Genomic DNA, 27,370 nt, shown 5'->3' with positions numbered 1-27,370 from the left:
TATGGAAACAACTAACCCTTGTAGTGCCCCCCCCCCCCCTGCAGGTCTTAACTGCTCATTTCTCTCTAAAAGAAGACCTGATCCTCAATCCTGCAACAGGGAGTACTCACCTCTCTCCTCATTCCACTCCAGCTGTGTTATGTTCCTTAACGTCATCACGTCTAATGCAAGTGAAATGACTGTATTAGATGCAGTGATGTCAGCGGGACTTAGACTACCAGAGCCCAGGGGATAAGAGGGGCCAGTCTAGTAGCCAGACATTAATTTGAGCTAAAAAAAAAGAGCCCCACTGCAAATGTTAAGTTTCTGCATACGTGGAGTTAATATTCAATTCAGTAGAAGCTATAATTAGGGATGGGCCGAGTGTTCGACTCCAACATGAGTTTGAATCGAACATCGGCAGTTCGAGCGCTCGCCGAACGCCAACTTTTATGGGATGTTCGCGGTTTGTTCGACCGTGGACATTCCATAATACAAAATGCCCACTGAAGCTCTGATTGGTTAAAGTCTTGCATCTGACCACAAGTCAGGTGCAAGACTTTGTCCAATCAGGGCTCAGCGGAGGAGGGGCCTGAAGGAGAAAGTTCTCTATCAGGTCCCCCCATGCTGATTGACAGCAGAGAGTGGGCGGGTGCAATAGCCAGCTTGCTATTGGCTATTGCATTTTACAATATCCAATAGCAAGCTGGGTATGGCTCAAAGCCTGCAAATGAAGAGAGGGCGGGCAGAGGAGAAGCGGCTGGACCGGGGGAGCGGAGGAGCCGACGGACCAGAGGAAGAGGAGCCGACGGACCGGGGGAAGAGGAGTGGACGGACCCAGGAAGAGGAGCAGAAGGACCGGAAGAAGACGAGGTGCCGCGGCCGGATGGGGGAATGGAGAAGCCGACATACCAGGGGAAGACAGCAGCAGAGATACGGGGGCTGCGGAGCAATGCAGCGGTCTGTGTCTCCGCTGCCTCCGCCAACACAGGGACACAGGCCGCTGCAGCCACATGTACCGGCAGCTGTATGGGGGTCGAACAATCGACCCCCATACACTTGCATTGAGTTTGAGTTCGTACTCGAACATTTGGGCGGTTCGAATACGAATTGAACACGGGGGTGTTCGGCTCATCCCTAGTTATAATAAAGGCTAACTCCAGGCACAACTTTTTTTTTTGTTTTCTTTAGTTTTGTTTAAGCTTTGGTGTCACCATTCCATGGATTTTCCTTTACTTCCTGTTCTTTCTCACACCTTTCAAACAAACAGGAAGTGGGTGATTTTTTTAATGTTTCCTGTTCTGTCTAAGTAAGACGAAATCTCCAAAATAAACACAGTAATAAAAAATGGACCAAGACTCAATCAGAGATATCCAAAACTTAGGGATGTGGAGATGTTATTCCCAGGAAAAGTCTTTGATTTTGAACATTTTTCATTGTCATGATTAAATTCTTGTTTTGAAATGTTGCATTCACTTGTTGCTATGATGTAAATGACAGCAGTGTCCCTAAGTATTACCATAAGATATCAGCACCTGTGACCCTGATATACACAGTACACAAACATATGTTATATTTTTGCTTGAAACTTGGATCGGTGGATGGAAGACATATAAGGGTCAACAGATAGTTTGCAAGATGAGGGAATGGAGCACACAGGGGTGAAAGGAAGTTTTGTGAGAGTCAGTCGTACGGAGGTAGTAAATTGAAGTAACACTTTAAGGTGATGTGAAGACAGAGGAATAAAGAGCAACCTCTCTATATGTAATGGGATATGGCAAGGATGCTCACTTGAGCCATTCTTGCGGATAATTAGAGCAAATATTGATCTTCAAGGCGTCTTATTAGAAGTCATTTTTCATCACTACACCTCTAACTTCTCTCTCTAATTTAGTGTCAGAATTTAAACTCCTTGAGCATCTCTTGAAGTTTAAAATTAACTTTCAAACATAGGAGGAGGTAAACAGATTCCTCAAAGAGGCAGAGAGCAAACCTTTACAGAAAATGTATCTTTCAAAAGGCCCTTTCTTCTATGGATTATATCACACTCATCTATTTGCAAGTAGAGCAAGGTACCCATTTCTCTGCTGGTCAAAGCCTCTAGGGCAGGGGTAGGCAAACTTTCGCCCTCTAGATGTGATGCAACTAAAAATCGCATTAGACATTGCAAGACTCTGACAGCCACAGGCATGACGGTATTTGTGGTTTCACCACAGTTGGAGTACTGGAGTTTACCTATCACTGTTCGAGAGCATTGTGAATTTGAGACCCCTCCTCTCTCCATTACCCTTTTTTTTCACCTAAGTATCCATGTGGTCTACCTTTTCATCACCTAATCGTTACGGTCTATCCTTCTCCTACCCCACCACGTATCCCTCCTCCCCACTTCCTGAAAGTCTGCCTCCCATTATAAAGAGTCAGATAGGGCTCAGGGATTTGATTTTCCCTGTTTTATACTCCAAGGTTTATTCCTCCTCCCCTGCTTATAAATTATACGGAACACCAAGGAGCTTCTGTCACGACACTGTGTGTACTGTTCAACTCACATGTAAATATGACAACATCATACAGGTATGATTGACTATTTTGCTATTTGAGCCAATATCCATGGTATTCACTAATGTCACAGTCATTTGTTCTTTACCAAAGACCTTTTATAAATAAAGTTTATACAGTCATGTATAGTCATTGTTGGTACCCTCCCATGAAAAAAGAAGAACCCACAATTTCCTCTAAAATAACTTGAAACTGGCCAAAGTAATTGGCATCCAGAATTGTTTATTACATATTTAATTTTTAAAAAAACAGACTTTGCTTTTGATTTTTGATTCATCAGAATATTTAAAATAATAAAACACATAAAATTACATGGGCAAAAATAATGGGGCCCTTAACCTATTTTTTGTTGCACAACCTTTAGAGGCAATCACTGCGAACAAGTGATTTCTGTAGCTATCAGTGAGACTTCTGCAGCAGGTAGTTTGGCCCAGGTGAAGTGTGCATTCTCCAGATTACATGTTTCAGATCTTTCCATAGATGTTTGTTAGTTTACAGATTAGGGCTCATAGAAGGCCACATTAGAATAGTCTGATGTTTCATTCTTAGCCATTCTTGCATGCTTTTATCTGTGTGTTATGAGTCTTTATGCAGTTGGAGTACCCATGAACTGCAACTGAGACAGAGCTTTCTGACACTGGACATAACATTTTGCTTCAGGATTCGTTGATAGTCTTGAGATTTCATTCTCATTCAGCAAAGCAGTCCCAAAACATAACCAAGCCTCTTCCATGTTTTACAGTAGGTACAGTGTTCTATTCTTAGAATTGTTTTTGTTTTTGTCTGTGAACATAGAGCTGATGTGACTTGCCATATAGCTCTAGTTTTGCCTCATCTGTCCAAAGGACATTCCCCAGAAGCATTGTGGCTTGTCAATATTCATTGACAAGCATTGTCAATATGCATTTTGGCAAATTCTGGTCTGGCTTTTTTATGCCCTCCTCCCCTTCAGCCACTGTTGTTCATGGTGCCATCAGACACTGATGTAATGCGCAACGCATCATTACACCCAAACTATGACACTCCTGTGTCTCCAGTGACCACTGTGTCCTCAGCGACTCTGGTGCTCCTGCATCACCCATTGACCTTAGAGCACCCTGCGTTACCTAGTGACCTCACAGCACCATGTAACTTGACAAGAAAAAGAATGAATAGAAAGAATTGTCCCCACAAATCTGAGGCCTTGTTCATGTATAAGTCCAAACTGTCTGACCACTTAAAAGCTTATTTCTGTGAGGGCACCAATGGGATAAAACCTGTAAAAACACATAGAGGGGAATGTATCAAAACTGGAGCCAACAAAATCTGGAGCAGTTGCCCATGGCAACCAATCAGCTTCTCTTTGTTCAGTTAAGATTCAAAATGAAAGAGAGCAGCCGATTGGTTGCCATGCACAGCTGCTCCAGATTCTGTCTGTTCCAGTTTTGATAAATTCCCCTCTTTGTGTTTTGTAATAACTTGGATAGTTGGGGGGAACTGGAAATTCTGGAGTATGTTGTTTCTGGAATGTTCCATTCTGGAGTTTCCATTTCTAGGTGACACTGTTTGTTTTTTTGGTTTCTTTCTTTTGGACCTGTGGATTTTTTAGCCATTTAAATACAAAAACATGCTAGGGAGAGCACTGTGCATGGAAATCAGAGAAAGTATTTATTTTCACAGGGATTTACTTACAGCAGCAAAGCAGTCTTACAGTGAACAGGAAAAAAGTCCTCAATCATGCACTTTGCCATGTCAATTCAAATGAGTCCCTAAAAATACAATACATCGGAAACATGAGCAGATGCATTCCCGTGTGAACAATACCTTAGAGGACTTACAACTTCTTACACAAGTTCTACATGAGGAATTGGTTGAATTCAATTAACAAATGTTGTACAAGAGGTTTACATGGTTGGGCAAAGGAGAAAAAGGATATTTTGAAGGAAGGGAGGAAGCATAAGCAGAATGCTGTTTGATGTGACACTAATGGTGTCCCAAAGCACTTGGGATGCCACTAATTCCTGAATAACTGACAGCAGAAGTGTAGTGACAACTGTTTAAGGTATATATTAAAGTATAATAACTAAAATCTTATATAAGCTTTAGCATGTTAATGTAATTTGAAAATTATTTTTAAAATATTTTTAATGCTTTCATTAATATAATAATTGGTGGTCCTTGTTTAGACCCTTCTTGTTATAGATATAGGGGTCTATTCACGAAGCTGCCGAAGGATCTGGCCGTAGCTTCGGTCGATCCTTTCGGCTAGCTTCGGCCCCAGGATCCCTTCGGTTCAGTAGAACCGAAGGGATGCTGTCCGGGCTATTCACAATAGCCCTTACAGCTCCCGATCATGGCTGAGCGGCTCCGCCGAGCCGAACGCATATGCATCGGCTCGTCTGAGCCGTGCTGAAAGCCGAAGTGGCCGGCCGACAGCCTGTTTCTGGCTCCGGCCACTTTCAGAGAGATCAGCGTCCATGGTTACCTGCTAACCAGGGACACTGATGTCCAAACAGCTAACTCTCCCTGGCGGCCCGGGAGTCTCCTGCTCCCGGCCGCCAAGGAGAGAAACACTGCCGTGTCTTTTTTCTTTATTCTGACACGAGCGATGTCAGAATAGAAAAAAAAAAAGAATGTTCCCATTGAAAAGCATTGGGATGGGGCGTGGCTTGAGCAGCTGAACATGGCAGACGTGTGCTGATTCAGCTCCTCTCCCCCTGGGCACCTATCGCCACTTTTCTCAAGCTAACTTCATCGACCCGACCTCAACCCTTCTCCACTACGATCCCGGATCCCTTCTCTCCCCCCCCCATGGGCAGGAAAAGTGCCTACCAACAACGCACCCGCAAATCTACACGATCCTCCGCTGCACGGAGTGTGAAGGCCGGAGCAACGGCCACGCCACCAACCGCGTGTATGATGGCCTCCTTTCCTCTGTACCCTGAACATCCATCGCCATCCGGGACCCCTTCAGACTTACTCATCTCATCTCCGAGCAGCTCAGCCGCCCACTCTCCAGCCCCAGCAGCCGCAGAGTTCCATCTCTGAGATGCCCAGCTTCTGGATCGGTTCAAAGCCATGCTACAAACAGAGCTCAAAATGGCCACCGATACGATCTCTGCCAACCTCTCCAAAGAACTCCGAGACTTGGGCTCTCGCACCGATCTTTTGGAGACTAAAGTGGATGACACTACTCATGTGGTGAACGCTCACTCTGCCGCCCTCACCTCACTACAGGCGGACCTCGCGATGGCGGTCTCGAAACTCGAGGACCTCGAAAACTGGGCGCGTAGAGGGAACCTGCGCATTCGAGGCGTGCCGGAACGGGTGGAAGACTTACCCTCTACCATTACTGCGCTCTTCCAAGAACTTCAGCCGGCAATCCCTATAGATCGTATGGAGTTTGACAGGATCCACCGCTCCCTCGGCCCTAGGCGCTCTGACGGTTTACCCCGGGACGTGATCTTTAAGTTCACCTATTACCGTACGAAAGATGCTATCTTTCAGGCAGCCAGGAATGCACGCGCCCTCTCGTTCCAGGGCTTTTCCTACGAAGTTTATGCTGACCTCAGCCCCATCACTATCCAGAAACGGAGAGCCCTCAAACCTTCTCTAGCCGTACTACGTTCCCATCAGATCAAATACGCCTGGGGATACCCCTTCAGGCTTGTATTCCAATACAACAGGAAATCCCACAGTGTTGCTTCGGCGGAGGATGCCCAACGTCTGCTGTCGGATCTAGGCTTGGTCCCCTCGCCCTCCAAGCGGCAGAACCCACACCCGGACCGGCCATCTCCACGCCATCTGAGCCCTATCTGGACCCCGGCAACGACGAAGAAGATGACCCCCTCCGCCAAAGATCTTGCTCGTGGTCGAGCCTCTGACCCCACCTGATTTGTGAGTAAGACCTCTACTGCTCTTCACTTCAGGCCTGTTGCCTGCCGGAACTAGGCCTGTGATCCCCCCCCCCCCCCCCCACTGTTGGGGCCTGTCCCGAGTTCGGGATCATTGTTCTCTGACTACTGGTTCTTACCTCTTTTTTGGCCGGAAGCGGTAACCCGGCAGTTTGGGACCGTGTTTGGCCTCGGATGTTCCTTTTGTTCCTACCAGATGCTCCCGGTGAACCGTTAACATTTCCGTTGCAAGAGTTGCCCTCCTCTTGCCCACGCTACTTGGGCAAACGTTATAATCACTTTTATACGGCATTCTTTAGCGGAAAAAAAAGAGGGGTGGTGATAGCCTTCCGCTCCAATATACCTTTTATATGTCACAAACAAATTGCTGACCCCACTGGTCGTTACCTCATTCTTCAGGGTTCCCTGTATGACATAGACATTACTCTGGCGACTATGCACCAAATACCTTCCAACATCGTTTCTTTTCCCACCTGTTCCAACAAATCTCTCATCATAGTAAAGGTTTAGTCATCCTAGCTGGGGACTCCAACGTAGTCCGGAATCCATCAGTTGACAGGACGACTCCCCCTTCTGGCACCACACCCCCTGAGCAGGATGCTACCCAATCGAAATTGATGCGCTCCCTCTTATCCACTCACCGTATGATTGACCTGTGGCGTGAGCTGCACCCCACGTCCCGGGATTACACTTACTACTCCCACCCCCATGCAGTCTTTCGCAGAATCGACCATGTCCTCGTCCCACAGCGCTCCCTGGACTCTTTCCGGAAGGCCACCATCCTGTCGGTACCCTGGTCGGATCATTCCCCCATAGGTGTGGAATGCTCTGCCATACCGGGCCGCCCCCCGCATTCTAACTGGCGTCTGAACGAGTCGCTCCTCTCCTCGGAGAGCTCGCTCTCCAAAATCCATTCGGCCCTGCAAACATACTTTCAATTAAACGTGGATTCGGTCACCTCCCCCATCTCTTTATGGGAAGCTCATAAGGCCACTATCAGAGGAGAATTAATAAGCCTGGCATCCCATCTCAAAAAAGCCAGAACTGGTAGAATTACCGCGCTCACTAATGACCTACTAGACTTGGAGAGCACCTGGAGATCCTCCCCCACGGCGGACCTGAAGGCACAAGTGGACTCTGCCAAAGTAGAACTTAACCTACTCCTTAATGAGAAGGTGGAGAGGGAGTTGCGCTGGAACAAACAATTCTTCTATATGCGAGCTAATAAGCCTGGCCCCCTTCTAGCTAAACAACTCCGTATGCTTCCCTCCCCCAGGCCTGTGATTAAGCTTCGGGCCCATCCCCGCGGAACTACGGCCAATCCCGCTAACATTGTGAAACTCTTTCAAGCTCACTTGGCCTCAATCTATAGCCCCCCCCCCTTTGATCCAATTGCTGCTGACCACCGATTTAATGACCTCCACTTCCCTTCTTTCCCCTCTTCCAGTCGGCTATCGCCACCCTCAAATCAGCGAAGTCCCCGGGTCCTGATGGCTTTTCCAACCTTTAATACAAGAAATTTAAAGATATTCTGGCCCCCCATCTAGCACGCCTTTTTAATGTCATGAAGTCTGGTTCCCCCCTACACTCCTCCTCTCTTTCCGCCAATATCTCCATGCTACCCAAGCCGGGCAAAGATGACTTAGATGTGGCTAGCTACCGCCCCATATCGTTGCTAAATACAGATGTGAAGCTCCTGGGGAAGATCTTGGCGAACAGGGTAAACATGACCTTGATCCATCCCAGGCTTCCTTTTATCCTTAGATATACATACAGCCTTTGATACACTTTCCTGGGACTACCTACATTATGCCCTAGCAAAATGGGGCTTTGGGCCCTCCTTCCACGCATGGCTCTCAACCTTATATCACAACCCCTCCGCTAGAGTCATGTATGCAGGACACTTCTCGGATACGTTCCCAGTCTCCCGGGGCACGAGGCAGGGTTGTCCCCTCTCCCCCATATTATTCATCCTAGCTATTGAGCCCCTAGCCATGCTAATCCGCAATAACCCTTCCATCAGAGGAGTAGAGTTTGCAGGGATCGCCTCAAAACTTAGCCTGTTCGCCGATGATATTCTCCTTACCCCGACCCAACCCCTGATATCCCTACCATCCCTCTTCAATACTCTGGAGGCATTTGGGAAATTATCTGGCCTTGTAGTTAACCAATCTAAGTCTCTGGCCCTAAACATCTCCCTGCCCCCGCCAGATGTAAACCTTCTCAAAGAAAATGTCACCTTTACGTGGGCTCAACATTCTATCCCATACTTAGGCATACACTTGTCCCCATCCTATGACTCCTTGTATGCGGTGAATTAAATACCCCTATTCCGCTCCCTTAAAAATCTCTTGTCATCCTGGAATAACCTACCTATCTCCTGGTTGGGCCGCATACATGCAGTCAAAATGACCCTACTTCCCAAATTACTCTATTTTTTCCGCACCTTGCCTTTTGGATGGTGGAGCCCGGATGTAGTCACCACTCCTCCTCTCTTTCCTTCTCTCGTCTTCTCTTTTCTTTTCTTTCCTTCTATTCTTTATTGCTCCCTCTCCACGTTTTACTTATCGCCTAACATATTCCCTCCTCCTTGACTTCTACAATCCCTTGGGGTAAACCCATACCCCACCTCCCCCTCCCCACCACTACCCTGAATCCCTCCTCCACGAACAATCGCTTGTTCTGATGAGCTGCAGCGACAATCTGCATTATCCCCTCCCCCACTTTTTGCTTATGCCTACTGTAGTATGCCGCCCAATGTAAGGGCGAACTGTTGTCTTTTACCACTACTATTCCTGACTGTTAACTGTATGCATTATGCTTTAAAATCCAATAAAACAAATTGAAGAGAAAAGCATTGGGACATTACTATTGGCTATTTCAATTTGCAATAGCCAATAGTAAACTAGCATTGTACCCGCCCTCTGCTGCAGTTCCCCATCAGGTCCATCAGCAGAGGGTGGGTACAATGCTAGTTTACTATTGGCTATTGCTAATTGAAATAGCCAATAGTAATGTCCCAATGCTTTTCAATGGGAAACACATTTTTTTGTTTCTATTCTGACATCGCTCGTGTCAGAATAAAGAAAAAAAGACACAGCAGTGTTTCTCTCCTGGACGGCCGGGAGCGGGAGGCTCCCAGAGTGCCCGGGAGAGTTTTTTTTTTACAGCAGCAGAGCCGCCGGACAATAGGAAACTATTGGGCGGAGCTAGCTGTCACTGCTAGCTCTGCACAATCGTTTTCTATTTACTTTTTTTTACTTTTTTCACTCTTTTTCTGTTCTGCTCGGTGCCTCTGAGGGACCGAGCAGAACAGCCGAGCCAAATGCCGCTCGGCGGCATTCGGCTATTCTCTCACTGCTGTTCGGGATCTTTCAGAATAGCCCAAACAGCAGTGAGAAGCCTGCCGGAGGTTCGGCTCAGCCGATCCAGATGTTGGATCGGCTGAGTCGAACTCCTTCTGCACTTCGGGTCAGCCGAACATGCTGAGCATGTTCGGCTGATCCGAAGCCACACGAAGCAAGCTGATGTACGGCTGATTTCAGCCGATGTACGGCTGAATCAGCCGTACCAGCCTGAAGTGAACAGCCAAACAGTGTTCGGCTCACTTCACTTCAGATCGGTCATTCACTCGGCTGCCCTCGGCAGCTTAGTGAATAGACCCCATAGTTTCAACTTTGCTCCTGCATTGTAAACCTTTTAAACATGCTTTCGATGGAGACTACAAATGGCCGTTTCAACACACATTACGCAGGCATGGTCCATTGTAGTCATCATTAGGAAACCCTCCCTGAGAAATGCCATGCAGCGATCACTGGAGTGCATATATGTAGATAGAAAGTGGCTGCACACAGGCCCCAGGAGATCATAATCAATGAGATACAACACAGGATAAAAAAAATATATAACATGTATCTAAAAAAGTGTAAAAAAGTGTCAATGTTTTATGATGAACAATGCTTTAGCAAACTAATGTCATTCAGATAGGTATTACATCTACTTTAAATCCAGATTACAGCATAGAAGTATAATTAATAACTGTATATAGCTGAAAGCTCACTGATTTTCTTAACAAAAATGCTATAATATGGTTAAAAGTATTTTTGTATTATTGTATTTTTGATTATATGCACTGGTATACAATCATGTGCCTGTAAATGGCCTGCCCTTTAAAACAAACCTTTCCTTGTACAATAAAGTCCTATTAATATTGGTGGAGATGATATTACACATAGCTCTGCACCTAGGCTATTGAAACTCCTTGAAGCTAGGACTCGAAAAACCTAGAGCTATTTCTAACCCTGTTAGAGTCAAAAAAGGCATGGTTAAAATGTCAATTTGTGTAGAATGATTAGGCTGACACCAAAGTAAATGCAGACCACAATATAATTTTTATTGTGTGCTCTAAAGTTAGATAAACATAGAATTATTAGATAAATGGGCAAAATAAACTATTATCTGTCAGGAACATATAGGTCTGTCTATTCACGAAGCTGCCGAAGGATCTAGCCGTAGCTTCGGCCGATCCTTCGACTAGCTTCGGCCCCAGGACCCCTTCGGTTCAGTAGAACCGAAGGGGTGCTGTACGGGCTATTCACTATAGCCCTACAGCTCCCGAACGCGGCCGAGAGGCTCAGTAGAGCCGAACCCATATGCATCGGCTCGGCTGAGCCGCGCTGAAAGCCGAAGCTGGCCGAGCGGCCGGCCATTGGCCAGCCGACTATTCCTATTGGCTATTTCAATTTGCAATAGCCAATAGTGAACTAGCATTGTACCCGCCCTCTGCTGCAGTTCTCCATCAGGTCCAACAGCAGAGGGCGGGTACAATGCTAGTTTACTATTGGCTATTGCAAATTGAAATAGCCAATAGGAATCTAGCAATGCATTCCAATGGGCAAAAAATATTATAATTTTTTTCTATTCTGAGAATAGACACGGCTACGTGTCAGAATAAAGAAAAAATTAAAAAGCAGTGTTTCTCTCCTGGGCGGCCGGGAGCGGGAGGCTCCGAGAGCGCCCGGGAGAGTTTTTTTTTCTTCTTTTTTTTTTGACGGCAGCAGAGCCGCCGAACAATAGAAAACTATTGGGTGGAGCTAGCTGTCACTGCTTAGTGAATAGACCCGTTAGTATTTAAATGTTTACTTCAAGAAAAACTGCCAAAAATGTATAAAAATATAAAAAATACTTTTTCACTTGTCATAAAGACACATTTTGACCGAGCATAATCCAATATTTTTAATGGTAGTATAATAGCAATGGCAATAGTAGGAAACCTAAACGCTGTGTCTGCCATTTCTCTATACTTATATACTTTTCACCTGCGAGTGCATTCCGGTATTATATATATTTTGCCATATTATACAAAAATAGTATTTATGTTTAACACAGACATGAAAACACATGAATGCATGTTAATTTAGGGAGAGAAACTACCTAAATGTGGGTCTGAAGTCAGTGAGTAAGTTTGGGATTAGGAACCTGATTACTGTCACTTATAGTAAATGAGGAGATGAGAAAGGCCAGTTTTCTGGTTCTCCCCAGATGGCAGCTTGGAGTTAAGTTTGGGTGCCCTAGTCGAGACCCACATGGGCAATGGTGTATGCAGCCACTGTTCCTTTATGTGAAAAGCTGAGGATTCCTATCTGCTTCTAGGAAAAGAAACCCTAAACCTGCTCACACCGTAGTGTTGTGCTAAATGCACTGGATATGTGCTTTTAGCACATGCTATCACACAGCGTACTGCACTGCATGCTAGGTATGTTGGTGCACTGCATTGCCTATTTATTTGAATTGCACCCCAACACACCTCCTGATGGACTTGTATTAAAGTGTAGCGCAACGTCTTGTACCACCATGCCATGAGGGGAATTTATCAAAACTGGACAAAAACTGGAGATGTGCACTGCAACCAATCAGCTTCTCACTTTCATTTTCAAATCTTAACTGAACAAACTGGAGAGAAGCTGATTGGTTGCCAAGCACATCTGATCAAGTTTTGATAAATTCCCCCTCATGTATTTCGTTGCATGCATTACTTTTTTCCCCCCGCAATTTATGGTATTGCGCCCTGCCGGAGGGTGCATTTGGGTGCCATTCAAATCAATGGAAAGGCAATACACCAGCCCACCTAGTGCAGGATGCAGTGTGCTGTGTGACAGCATGCACTAAACACGCTGATCCGGTGCATTTAGCACAATGCTATGGTGTACACAGGCCCTAAGTTAACGTGTTTATAGTGCAACTTGATAGAGAAAAAGCAAATTGAATACAGATATAAATTTCCCCATATCTCCCAACTGTCCTTTATTTAGAAGGATTGCCCTTCATTTGGAACCAAATCCGTCTGTCCCTCTTTCCTTCTCAGTTGTCCCTCTTTGTGGTCTGAAGTACAGATATCTATGAAAAGGTACTATTAATCTACCCAAAAAAAGTTATTTAGCAATATTGGCAATATATTTTTTTTTTCTTTTATTGTAAAAGATTACAAAAAAAAAGATAAAGCTAAAAAGGAGTTTCAAAAAATTCATGTCAATCTTGAATAATAGAACAGGGGTACTTGTGCATCTTGGTTGATGTATGGAATCCTTGGTATGGGGCAGTCATATGTTAAGGCCATCCAGGAGCCCCTGATGCAGTTAACAGTGTGCAGTGTCAAAACTCCCAGAAAGAAAAAGTGCACATGCCTGTCCCTCTGTACTATGTTTAGACGTCTTCAATTCCAGACACTGAGTTGCTGTTTCATTTAGTTAGTGTGGTAAGGTAGCTTCTTTTAAAAGCTGCCCTCACCCCTGTAGGGAATAGAATAACATCCTAAGGATATATTTAAAGTACATGTAAACCCATACTGAGTGACATTTATTTCTATAAAGCATCGTGTTTCAAAAACTGACCTATATATTTCCAAATAATATTGTGTTTGTACCTTTTTTCACTCATTATTGCATAAGAACACAGCTGATTAGTGATGGGCAAATGTGCCCAGGTCCAGTGAACCAAGAGTTCAGCGACCCTTTTTTGAAATTCAGCAAACCTGGATTTAGAGGAAAATCCTATTAAAGTCTATGGAGGGCGAATCTTGTTGGGAAATACTACTGTCAAAAAAGTCACGTGAGCTGCTCACTGCCATGGGGAACATGTATCAAGGCAAAAAAAGCAATTAAATAGTACAGTGGGGAGAAGGTCTTTTCATGCGGCTTCGAAGGCAACATTGAAAGTACACAAATGCTTTAAACAACACGCTTGGGGGAGGCCTTAAAGCTGTATGTGGAAAAATTGCTTTTTTTCAGGTAGCTTTATCAGAGACACATGCATTTTCATTAAATGGTAATAGATCTTCTGTGCCTGGCCAGAAATTGGCCAGTGGATTGCTGTGGCTATCCTTGTTCTTGCTAATGCCAAACTGTCCAATTTCTATCAAGCTCTCGTTAAAAAATAAAAGACTGCAAAGGATACAGCAGTGTAACACTGCCCAGCAGAAGGACATTTTTACACTGTGAGAATTGGCCACAAGACTCTAGAGACAAAGAATACAGGCAAGTGTTTTACTATAATTAGGAGGATAATTACGGTGTTAAGAGATTGCAGACGATACAGTAGTGTAAACTTGAGCAGCAGCAGAACAATTTAATTTTAACAGACGTGAGATACTGGGGAGGATAAATCAGTGTAAAATTGACCAACAGCGGTTTTAATCAGTAATAATAGGCCTAACTGGTATATGCCTAACGTGTATTTTATGTATGGGGATAGTGCTGTGCCATGAATATAAGTGTGTGAATGGGTCCTTAAGTAACGAGTCTGATAAATATACATTTCGGTAGCGCAGATCATCTGTTTTCTATACAAAAAAATTTAACCTACATTACGCTTTGTAAGAGTCAAGTTTAATTCTACCCAGTGTCCTGACATCCTTACCCAAATTAAGTCAAATGACTTGGATAAAGATAAGTCAAGCACACTCCTTATAGAAAAATATCAATAGATAATCAATGCTAGTTAGCCCAGTGTTTGCACAGGCACATTTTAACTTTAGTTTTTATTGTCAGCCTGCTAAATTTAGCAAATATGTAGTATATACTCATTATAATTTGCAGAAATGTCATGATTAGGTTTGTTTCGTGTCTATCTTAACTAATACAATCAGTAAATCATAATCTGAGCAGAGGTGGCAAACACCATATGCTCACATATTCAGAAAGATGTCCTTCATCATCTATATTAGAATAGGCTATGTCATACAGAGTACAGTCCTGCAGTAGAGAGCTGGCAAAATGCAAAGCTAAGCAAATACCGGACCACAACACTAGAACAGCTGTTATAAAGCAGGCTCTGACCTGTCTAAATCCGCTGAAAGAACCTGTCCATCAGTTTACTTTTATACATGAGCATACATGACCTGAAGTACATACATGAAAAAAGGACCTGCTCAAGGTCTTTCTAGGAGTCACCTTAACCTCATCAACATCAAGTGCTATTTAGCACAACCCATGCAGAGCAGTGCTGATCTTACATAGTTACATAGTTACATAGTATTTGAGGTTGAATAAAGACATATGTCCATCAAGTCCAACCTATTGTGTGTGTGTGTGGGTGTAAAGATCCTCGCGTCTCCCCCCCCCCCCTTCTCCCCCCTCTGTCCCTCCTGAACAGGTTGTACCCCTCTATATTGGTGGCCCAATCATGTGTGTTGTCTTGCTGATAAAGCTTATTGAATCCTATGAATAGTGTGCATAAAGTGCAGACAGGCATGGGGATATGCACCCGCAACCATATGCAGATTCAGGTACACAGAGGCTGAGCTGTAAAGTTAATCTTAAAGGTAATATCGTATTAGCTTTGTATGGACTCCACTGCTCCCTGGATTCCTGTTTGCAGAACGTTAAAGCTGGCCATACTCTATAAAATCATATTATCTGATCTCCATACAATCCTCTTTAGATTTACCAAAACAATGTAATATAAGGGCAAACCTAAACAATCCATTCAATTTGTATAATTTCAGGAAGGCCCTTGTACTACTTGATGGTAGATCTAAATATTGCATGGTGTATGGCCACATTAAGGCAAAACTGTGCTTTGCTTTTGCAGGGCAATGTAACAGGCTTGCCTATCAAAAACCAAAACACTTTTAGAAAAGTCCCCCTTGCAATAAAAAAAAGAATGAATAATTACCTGCCCCACTGCCTATTTAAAGCTTTCTGAAAACATCTTTTGCAACATGTCTGGCAATGTCAAATGTCTGGTCCTTACCTGAGCTCTTTGATTCCTTCTACTGACCCCTACATTACTTTTAGGGATGCACCAAAATGACAAAGGGGTGCCACAATTGATTGGTAGAGATGGGCCTGGCCTTGATGCAAACCCAGTTCACCCAAAATCGTACGATGTTCGGCGGGTTTGTGGCATGTTCGTACGATAAAAGCCGTACGGGCCGGTGTGCGCAAGCGCACACTGCCCATTCGGCATTGCGGTCATCGGAAGCCCGCCCCTCAGGGGGCGTGACTTGCGATCATCGCAAGTAAGATCTGCCTATGCAAGATAGGCAGATCGTACGTTTTTTTAAGTACCTTACAATCATCACAAGACAAAAGTCTTGCGATGGTTGTAAGGTGTGTGCCCAGCCTTAGTTGCTGAACTCCTTTGTGATTTCTAATGATATCATAAGTTGCAGCAGGAGATATGTTATCCTCTGTGTAAGATGCTTGGTGCCATTTATTTCCATGTATGCATTTCTTTCTATGCATGTTGCCCAGAGCAGTGGGCAGCTGCCTAATTCCAAATGCTTAGCATGCCTCTGTGTGATACAGAGTGTGACATTTAATGATCCTTTATCCCAAGGGAATAGAAGTCTACGCTCAGCTGGCATTAGACTTAAAAATGAACTCTGGGCAAAAATTATCTTAACCCTTGCAGTAGGGCAACCCATGCACTGCAAGGGTTAAGTGCTCGTTTTAGTCTAGGAGTGAAAATAACAAAGTTATACTCACCCGAAGCTCACAGCTCCAAGACCAGTCCCCAAAGCCTCTCTCCTACTCCTCTTCATAGATGGAATATCCCTCGGCATTCTCACAGGACCTTAGCCCTCTGGAGCTTCATGCAAGTATAACTTTGTTATTTCTGCTCCTAGATTAAAACAAGCTCTGTCAGAATTGTAACTGGGATCTGGAGATCTCCAGTCCTGGGGCCAGGTGTTGCCAATGACCAGCTTGGGTTTATCAGGTGGCTGAGAGCAGCCTCATTAGGAAGCCAGCCCAGTGCTCAGGGAGTTGTGTTGGAGTTGTGTGTGTGCAGGAGGCACACAGGCAGACTCAGGTGCGTGCTGGACGCATGTGGAACAGCCGGGGGAGGCTGGGAGAGGTCAGGAAGGTCGGTGACCCAAGGGACCTGTTGGACGCACTGCTGGGAGAGCAGTGTGAGTGCCCACGAGGGGAGAGGTCAGGAAGATCAGTGACCCAAGGGACCCGTTGGACGCACTGCTGGGAGAGCAGTCTGAGTATCACACAGGTGTGCTGAGAGGATTGGAGCTGAGGAAAGCTAATGAGCAATACTAAGGACTGCATCTGCTGAAGAAAGCTGATTATGATGAGAAATGCATGAAATGTTGACCATTGTGTGAGCAAAGGACTATCATTTATGTTGCTGCTGGAAGCTGACTTGTGTAACAGTGGAGGTCTACCCTGTTGATGGAAAGATACTTTTTGTGTTTGCCCTTAATAAACTGTGTTTTACTTGCATTTCCTGACTACAGTGGAGTGTCCCTATACCAATGTGGCATAATAAAACCATACATTCCAGTATTATAAACAATATTGTATTAATAACTGTATGTACTTAATACATATATTTAGTTTGATGTTTTTTTCTTTAATTTTTTACGCCTTTTTATTTATATCTTCTCCAAATTTGCATGCAGACTAAGCTGTCTGGCCAACATAGCAAACTATAATATTGCCAGGGGTGCATTAAATCAAGGGTAACCATTGAAATGGTTGAAATAATCTTTAAAAAATGTTGCTGCAAATGCCCAAGCACCCTTTGTAGTGTTTAGCGTGGACCTTTTGCTGTACAGCCTGGTCTGTATCAGAGGTGTCACTAGCACCGGGCGCCAGGGGCATGTGCCCCACATCACCTGAAGGATGCTCTGGGTCCGGATCCCACAACTCATTTTTGTTTCTTTGCTTCCCACAGCTCACAGCACAGACCTCACATGCTGTGTCTTTCATGATGTTCTGATGAAGGGGGCGTGCCCCGGAAACGCGTTAACGTCACTACACACAGGAATCGCCTAGTGGACATCTTACTGCCTGTCAGCTCTTATTCCATGGCTGTGTGACACTCATGTTTGTGAGTACTATTCTGTTTTTACTTGATGTTTATTGAAATAAAATTGTCCTGCACCAGGAAAGGCGCCCCCTTTGTGCTTATTGTTTGGTCAGGAGGGATTCATCCCTTTTTAACCCTCCTGACCAAACCTTGAAGTGGCAATTATGGGTTTTCTCCTGAGGGAGAAAGAGTAGGTTCTCCCTCAGGAGAAAAGAGTTAGAAAGAGTTTTATTTTAAATAAATAAAAGCTGACCATTGCAAACAGCACTGTCAGTGTTAAATGTTTTGTCTCAAACCCATATCTGCAACTTTTACAAGACCGCTTGGTTTGTTAAGGAAGTTAAAAATGAGTTACTTACAGGAAAAGGGCTTAGAAAAGAAAACGAATGCAGCCACCACATATGTGGATTGGTAAACTACAATATATAACATTTTTGCTTTTGGGTTGTGATATGCCTTAACAAACAGCGAGGGCATATATTCACCAGCACACCAGTCTTTTAGTAATCTCCTCCACATTTGTGTAGATGAAGCCGTGTAAAAACACAGACATAGCTCAGGTTAAACTAGGCTGGTGTTTACTGCACCTGGTAAATCTTTATCTTCAGTGCTGATAGATGTGACATCTACTGTGGCTTAAGAATGCTGAGTTCAAGAAACTGAATGTTCTTCCTATCATTAACCCTTTACAATTATGTAACTATGTGCTAATAAGGTAAGTGAATTATATAATTATATAATAATACATAGAGAACAAAAGGCTCATGTGTGAGACTAATGCTAGGGACACCAAAGGGCCCATGTGTGAGACCAGTGCTGGAGTCCCCTTTTCAACTTTTGACTGTGTACAGACACTTATTAATAGATGGATAAATGGGTGGATGAATGCAGAGAACGAGCAGTCACCTCTCATGGTTCAGGTTGGGGGCAGTAGTAGTTTAATTTCCAATCCAGAAGGGGAAACGGAAGAAACATTTTGCATCTCTCCGTGTCATTGAGAAGAGGTGTTCACTGCCTGACAGTACAAATTCAAAAGTAAAAGCAAAGTTAGGGAATCATAAATGGCTCGCACTTCTTACCTTTTCTATCAGTAAGCAGAGTTTTGTGACAGCAGAGGTGGTTCCCGCATCTACCATAAATGTGCCCTTAGAATTTAGTAGATTCAAGGGAGCTTTGCCATATTTATATACTATGGCAGACTCGCCTCCAGGTTTACCCTCCTGCATCACTAACAGCTCCACACTCTTCTTTGCGACTTTATCACTGCCATCTTCTTAAACTTCTTCTGGTCCACCATCTTCTTCCAGTGGCCACTGATGATGTACCTCTGAAGCATGCACACTGACGGTACACTATCCCAGTACCTAGGTCCATTCTCTGCATCTTACATGTGCCTCAGTATACACAAAAACAATTGCTACAGAAAAGGAAAAGAGGTTCTTCTGGCAGAAGAGACATACAAAGTATCTTCTACCAAAATTACTCCCTGGCTTTTTTTTTTTACTTTAGTTCCATTTTTAGTCCCAGAGGTCCTGTATAGTTTAAAACTGAACTCCAGGAAAATCAAATATTGTTTAAATGCAAGAGGCCTGTGTATTCTTACTGAAATCTTGTTGTGTTTTGTGTGTTTTTTCCAGACTGGTGCAGTAATCCAGCCTGAAACATTACCTCTGAGCAGGAGCTTCCTGTAACAAAGACCTAATCACTCTATAGAGGAGCAGCTTTGTCCCCCCAAGCTGCTTTACTGATTTGGACTACAGATGCTTCCCTCTTTGGTCATATCCATTACATGGGGTGTTTTGTAGTTCACAGTGGATGGCTGGAAATGCATATATGATTGTTTAGGATTTCAGTTCAGTGCGCAGGAAATTATAAGAGCACAAGATTTGTAGTAGGATCAACAGTCATTTTTTGTACGTGCAGAAAACTTACTTAATCTAGAAAAGAGAACTAATGCAGCCACCACATCTAAGGACTGGTTAGCTGCAATATATTAAGTATTGGATCTTGGGTTTAAATACACTAAAATGTTGGGTAACTGTTGTGTAAGTTAGAACATTGAGGCTAGCAACCCTGCACTATGTCCTACTACTATATACAGGTGAAACTCGAATAATTAGAATATCGTGCAAAGTTCATTTATTTCACTAATGCAACTTAAAAGGTGAAACTAATATATGAGATAGACTCATTACATGCAAAGCAAGATAGTTCAAGCAGTGATTTGTCATAATTGTGATGATTATGGCTTACAGCTCATGAAAACCCCAAGAACCCCAAATCCACAATCTCAAAAAAGTAGAATATTACATGCAATCAATAAAACAAGGATTGTACATAGAACAATATCGGACCTCTGAAAAGTACAAGCATGCATATGTACTCATTACTTGGTTTGGGCACCTTTTGCAGCAATTACTGCAATTACTTTTGCACGATATTCTAATTATTCAAGTTTCACTTGTAGTCAGTTCAAGACAATAGTGGTAATGTTATGCCTACATAACACACTCCAGGATCTGATTTTCTCCTCTTCTTATGGCTGATGATCACCCTCTTGATCAACATGCATTTTCCAGGATGACTAAATGTTATTATTTTAAATGATTTATATGGTGCCATCATAATTGAGTGGCACTGTACACACCGAAGAGACTACCCTGTCAACAGAATGTTTTAAACTACAGGGAGATTATCCTCCAGCGTGATAAAAATATATGAGGCAAGCAGCATTGTTACCGTTCAGTTGGTAAATCATGTACTATGTTATTGTACCAAGTGACTCTTAAAACGGTAATTGTTTGCATAAATATCACATTATTTTGCCAGCATAAGAGGTACTAGCAATCTGCTACACTCACACCTGTGTGTTTTTATGTGTTTTAATGGTCGGTTAGTATGTCTATAAAACAGATGAGGAGACATCTCCATGTTATATTGTGTTTTGGAGAAATATTATTTAGAGAGCCGGAAGTGTGTTTATTTGTAAGCAGAACAAAAAAAACATATATGGTAATAGGAAATGACTTCTTAAAAGCAGTAATGTGTTTTCCCTTAAGAACACAGCTTATAAAAAATGCATGTAAAACGCACATGTAGCTTACTACAAATTGCACAATAAGTGCACCACATCAAATTAAAATTGAATGCTAACTGCGTAAGAATGCACATATTTTAAAACTTTCAGCTATGAATTCACTCTTAGTAATACTCAACTGCTTGCAATATATTATACTGCACATTACTTTAGTAACAAGATGCACAACCTGGTGATTGAGAACCCACATGGGGTCCAACAGTCACCAAATAATTAAATACAACATTTTGTTGGGGCCTACCACTAACAGGATCCCAAGTGCTGTGTCCACTTACAGTAAATGGTGCCTCATATTAAAAGATAATATAATCTGTTTAATGTTTTGTGGTATACAAATGATTTGGATCACTTTGAGGCCATTGATGATATCAATGTGTGTAAATGAAAAAAAAATGTTTATGATAATAATTATATATGTATACAAGCACAGCCACATTTTCTTTCTATATAGGCTGCTAAGTAATACTGCACCGTGATAGAAATATGGCCTACCATTAAATATGTGCTGTAGCACTACGGTATAAGTGCTACAGCACTCTCATTCTCTTTTCTCTTACCTATGCGTATTGTAATATGCGCGTCTGTCGCGCGACCGTCACGCGTTTTTTTTACCGCGATTCGCGGTAAAAAGTTGCGCGAACGTCGCGCGATTCCAAAGGCTACTTGGCAGTATACAAATGGAAAACGCCCTACAAAACGGACCAATACGCAGCAAAAAATGCTCCGGGACCTTTTCATGCGTGGGCCGTTTTGTAGTGCGTTCGGGACGGGCGGAAATACGGACAGGTGGGAACGATACCATTGACTACAATGCTATTTATTTTTTTGACCGTTTTGTAGAGCGTTCATCGAGCGTAGGACACGCTACAAAACGGTCAGGTGTGAATGGGGCCTTAGTCCCCCTGTGAATTTTTACAAATACCTGCCGATTCTGCCAGTGAAGTCCACCTAATGCAGCTTCCTGTGATGGTGTAGCAATGATACTGCACTGCTGGGAGCAGCAATACTGCTTGCATTACAGGGATGAAGAAATGTTGGAGGTGGCCTGGCTATAAGCATTATCTCTGCTGATTCACACGCCATTAGCTTGTCAGTTAGTACCTGATCCCACCTAGTCCTGCCCACTGCTTTCTGGATTGACAGTACTGCCTATGTTGCTGAAATTGTGGGCTGCAGTGTCTGGGAGGGGGAGCATATGAGACACAAATAATGGAAATGCGCTGATCAACATGTTTCTGGGCTTTTTTTATTGCATTTCAGCGCTGAAATGTGATTAGAAATGCACAAAACCACCCTTTTAAAATTTGCACGGAAACCGCGCTGAAACGCATCCTCCCTAGTGGGAATGGGGCCTTAGGATTTGGCTCAGTCAGGGAAGGTAAAGGAATTTGGTCTTTACATTATGAGCCCTGTGCATCACATAGCAACTGGCCCTAAATAGTTTGATGTCAAAATCACATCAAAAGTTACATGACGGTAAAAATGATAACTCAAAATGTATACAAACTGAAAATACACTACTGATTTCTTTTTGTTTATGACTCCAACTTTATATTTTTCCTCGTAGGAGAGCTTGGCTTGATTGACCCCAGGTTGATATTAAAACACCATCATTAAATCTAGAGGATATTTCTCTTCTCATGCTTAGTAAGGTACACACCACTGCAATATTTATCAAAATAAGCTTTATTTAATGGCATTGTTTGTAAAACATTACAGGTGTTAACATTTCACATATCAATGTATTAACATGCTATGATTTCAATACAGACTAAAGCTGATACTGTAACATATACCAAAAGATTATAAACTGACTCTTAGACCAATGTTCTCATTTACATAAACTAGAAATTAGTCTTGTTAATCAACTGTTAGTTGGACCTACATTTTGTGCCATTATTTTGAAAAAAAAGAACACTGAAAAATCATTCAGATTTGTATCCATAATAACCTTTTCTATAAACAAATAACCAACCCGCTCATCTCTTTTATAACTGTTCATTTACCCCCTTATTAGTTATCATATGTGAAAAATGTAAAGTAAGTGTTGCTTTAAACAGGTAACTGTTAACTTTTTCACAGTCTGTTTGGGTCTTTGCTTGAAGCCAACATATCATATAGTATACAAGAGTGTAATAAGTTTTTTTGTGTGAATTGACACAGTATTTAAATAAATTAGTGTTGTGCTGACTGTGTGCTACAGCTAGATCCTTCCGTGTTCACCTGTATACATAACTGGGTGTCATTTAACATATTCCTGAGAGTATGAACAGCCCCTCCGCTGGTACAAAAAAAGCTGCTGTGCTCCTGTAGTTTCAGCGTGCACCACAGACCACAGAATCATGGCTGTCTCTAAATGGCTCCATTCAGTCTAGAGCAGAGGTGGGCGACTCCGGCCTTCCAGCTCTGCTTTAAGTACGAATCCCAACATGTCTCTGCCTCTGGGAGTCATGCCTGTAACTGTCACTCTTGCAATGCATCATGGGACTTGTAGTTCCACAACAGCTGGAGGGCCAGAGTTGCCCACCCCTGGTATCGTGTAACAGTTTTTTTCCATAGTATTTAATACACGGGGAAGTAACATTTCAACTAAAATAGGGGTTTTCAAATTATGAGCTATGGGGGCCTCAACTGTGACCTCTAACAGCACCAGATGCTACATGTTCAATATATGTGAAGACATACTAGAGGTAATGTTGATCACAGACTGTGCTACAAGTGCCATAGACTGAGGACATGTTGCATGAAGCCACTATTGATTACTGCCCTTTTGCAAAACAGTGCTCATATTCTGACCACTGGGGTCTCAAAGCAAGTGCCAAATTGCCAAATGTGGTCCTTGGGGATCAGGTTGGGCACCACGGAGCTAAAATCTCATATTAGTTATCATATGTGACCGTAGTTATCCACTGTACAATAGTGATAAAGAGACTCTGTCACTTTAAGATAACAGGTTTAAAGTGTAGACACTAAGAAGTAATGCTGAAACTTTACCCAATCACAACACTGGCATTAAGACAAAACCGAATAGTAAAAACATCTGCAGGTATGTGTAGGGACTTCTGGGTAACTCCACTTTATACTCGTCAGTAGCTTTCCGTATTCTTAAACTGACAATCTTTTAAAGAGTCCAGATACAGGTTTTCGATCTTACACAAGGACCCACATGAATTTGTAGGTAGGGATGTCCATGTCCCGCAACCTTGTTTTTAGGTGTACACTTTTCAGATCTTTTCCATCTCAGTCTACTTGTGCTATCCAATGTACAACAAACACATGCAAGTACAGTTACTTTCTTCATTACTTCCTCAGCTCAAAAACTTTGCTGTTTGCATCTAAACGAATAATATAACGTCAATGCAATTTTAAAAAAACAGTCCTGTTTGTTAAAAAAATAAAAATGTGTGGGTTCCCAATTTCTCTTGCAGTTGTACATATGTGGATGAATTAAAATAAAAAACAAACAAAAAAGTAGAGTGGAAATGTTTCCTCCTTGGCATATGCTAGCTGTCAGTGTCTTAAGAGTCGGCACCACCACCACAGCATGTCTTTCACAGATTTCCAATGGCAGTTACGAGTTACGATCAGGCAGTTTTATCTGCCTACATCGGTGTACCATGTATCAACAGAAAATTCCTGGCAACCAGCAAATTACAGAAAAAGGTTAAATAAATGAAACGAAATATAACTGGCAAAATGAAGAATCCATGGTTGTATAAAGAATATTTATAAAGCGGTACTTGTGCATTAAAAGGAAAGGAAACATTTTTTTACAAAGTTTACTTACCTCTTTGCCCACCCTCCTAGGTAGGTCTAGCCCATTCCCCCCCCCCCCCAATTGGTATACTTACTTAGACCTCATTTAGATGCTCACCATTGTTTACATCACTCTGCTGGCTTCTGTGCAGTTCGGTCCCCTAGATAGCTCCTACCAGTCTACCAACCCCATAGAAGCCTTTGGGGCCGAACTGTGCTGGCATGGACATAGGATCAAGAAGACAGCAGAGAGATGTGAACAATGCCGAGGGCCTGGGAGAGAGATCTAGGTGAGTAAAACGATTTGGGGGGCAATGCTAGAGGGGTGGGTGCAGGCAAAAAGTTAGGGAAACTTTGTGGGAAAGTTACCTTTACCCTTACCCTTAAAAAAAGAATCCATTACAGAGTACAACAAGGTCACCTAACATTCAGTAACCTCATTATAATACATTTTTGCTTTGCAAGATAAAGAAAAGGTGACATATGGTGTAAAGTTTTTCTTTTCAATACTGCTTTATCAGCAAATATTCTTACTGATCACTGAATTTAGTCACCATTACAAACACTTGGGAGATAAGGCCCCAGTTAAGTAAAACCCCATGATGTTCTGTATGTTATTAAACAGTTTTACTTACACTAACTTACGTTCCAATTCGTTTTCTTGTGAAATTGCAAGACATGATTATGAAGACTTACTTTTACAAGCTGACCAAGTGTTACATGGATTCTATCTCTATGAATCATCGGTTTATTTCTGGTCTGTTAGCCATATGTATTTCTAAGTTTGAGTCACTGCACACAAGAGTGATATTTAAGTTATGGGTAGAACCTGGTCAGCCCTGGGGTGTTATATACTCCAACACCAAGATCTCCCTGCCACAATTCCTGATTCTGTTCATGAGTTTTGTCTGTTCCTGCCCAGTTCCCATGCTCCAGCAGCTCCTGTTCTTCATAATAAAAATATACAGTACTTCAGAGAGATTGAGAACCTTTATAATGGCCACAGCAGGTGTGCAGAAGGAAGAACTCATGTGCAAAAATCACACCAAGAAATATAAGAAAAATGGAAGTGGTTTAACCCTTCAAAATCTACCAAAAACTGAATACGTTTTTTTTGAAAGATACTTTTTAAGCCTCTCAAGCTCTTTTGTTTTGGTTAGAGTAAAGCTGGCCATACACCTATAGATTATCTGCAGATTTTCTATGGCGAGATGGAAAAAGTGCAACAGATTCCTCTATCTAAGCTAAATCGTGTGGATGGAGGAATCTCCTGCTGTGCCAAGCTTCAGTTTCTGCTAGTCGGCCCCGCTGGCAGTCAAAATACCTGAACAATCTGATTGGATGCAGGCATTGTTCATGTGTTTTGAGAGCCAGCGGGGCTCTCGATCCAAATTTCAGTCAGGTTTTATTGCTGCCTGTGACTCCACTGGGAAGATTTTCACTAACATTCAATCCCTGTGACAGCGGTACAAGAAAGAGCAGTCTCCAATATCACCAAAAAAATGAAGGCACAGACAGCAAGAAAAACTATGTTGGTGGTTCTAACCCTTCCTTACTCTACTAAAAATGTTTGTTTTTTTCTGTGTCTTAACTGCAGTTGTTTCCCATCACTTAATCTCCTAAGCAAAAGGGAGGGGAAATGTACCCTGATTGCAATAAAAACCTGACAGAGGTTTTAACCCTTCTTTTATCCAGAAACAATATAAATTGACTGAAATTGGGAATAAATATCCACAAGCAGCTTTACAAATGTGAAAAATGCACCCTTTGGTCCTTTGACACAACATTGTGTGTTTGACTTAAAGTGAATATGCAGCCAAAACTGTATTTTATTTTTTTTTAGTATTGGAAAGAGCAGTGATTATAACCTCTGTTGGGTTTTACTTCTACCTTCTAACTGGGGTTCTATTAGAGAGATTTTCCCTTCACTCACTGTCCTGGTGACCACTTTTTCACCAGACAGGAAAAGAGGAAAGATCTCCACTGCTGCTCTCTCTCCTTGTGCAGGGTGAGTTGTCTTGTATCCGGCCCTCCTGTAGTTTTCTGCAGGCAGCCTGTAGTGGGTGGGGCCTGCTCTCTGCACAGGTTATGTGCACCACTGTAATGATGTCATTACTTCTTTTACATGGTAATATTTAGGTTTGCAAAGGCGTTTGGTGCACAGTTTCTATCTCAAAAGCAAACATCCGTAAACATTATTTTATATTGCCAGGAACTGTACCCTGTACATAATTTAACTAATTTTGTTAAATTCTGCTATGAAAACATCCAGTATACTACTGAGACACAGATATATATGACAAACAAGGTTATCCAGTTGACTGCTAAAATGGGTTGGGTTATTCCTTTGATTTTGGCTTCAACAGCAGAAGTGACAGCGGCTTTATAGGTAGAGGTTTGAGCAATTAACTGATCAGAATCCTTCTTACAAAGCTCTTGAATGATGAAAGTGTGACTGGTTTGCTTTCCATTGTTGTTTCCATGATCATTTGTGGAGTATTTCATATTCTTTCTGTACCTGAAGTAGAGAGTTAGTATTTGTGTCAGGTTCAAAATGCAAAATCCTAAAATGTTAAAAGAGTTTCTAAAATTTGACAGTATCAATAATAATTCAGAAATGATGGTATTACCGTCCCGTTATGTCATGTATAATGTAGGGCTATGTGCAGTTTAATATATTTAGGTCACCTAATGGCATCTGTAGGTTATTATGTTTTCTGAAGTCTTTCCGGACCCCTTGAGTCAAAAGCCATTGCAGGCATAATGT

The 27,370-nt window shown here is 42.7% G+C and overlaps 1 protein-coding gene across 1 annotated transcript in view; it reads right to left on the bottom strand.

Annotated features, from left to right (window-relative positions):
* Window positions 1-26,859: 26,859 nt before the first annotated feature.
* The window catches only part of CCDC141 (coiled-coil domain containing 141), a 116,659-nt gene continuing 116,148 nt past the window's right edge, over window positions 26,860-27,370 (bottom strand). The window contains exon 23 of the mRNA XM_018561613.1: window positions 26,860-27,121. Within this exon, the coding sequence (XP_018417115.1) occupies window positions 26,860-27,121 (262 nt within the window). The remainder of the gene's footprint in view (window positions 27,122-27,370) is intronic.

Source organism: Nanorana parkeri, unplaced genomic scaffold (assembly GCF_000935625.1).
Source record: "Nanorana parkeri isolate BGI_ZX_2015 unplaced genomic scaffold, ASM93562v1 scaffold534, whole genome shotgun sequence".
In the NCBI taxonomy this organism is placed as follows: Eukaryota; Metazoa; Chordata; class Amphibia; order Anura; family Dicroglossidae; genus Nanorana; species Nanorana parkeri.
This window is presented reverse-complemented; position numbering and strand designations above follow the sequence as displayed.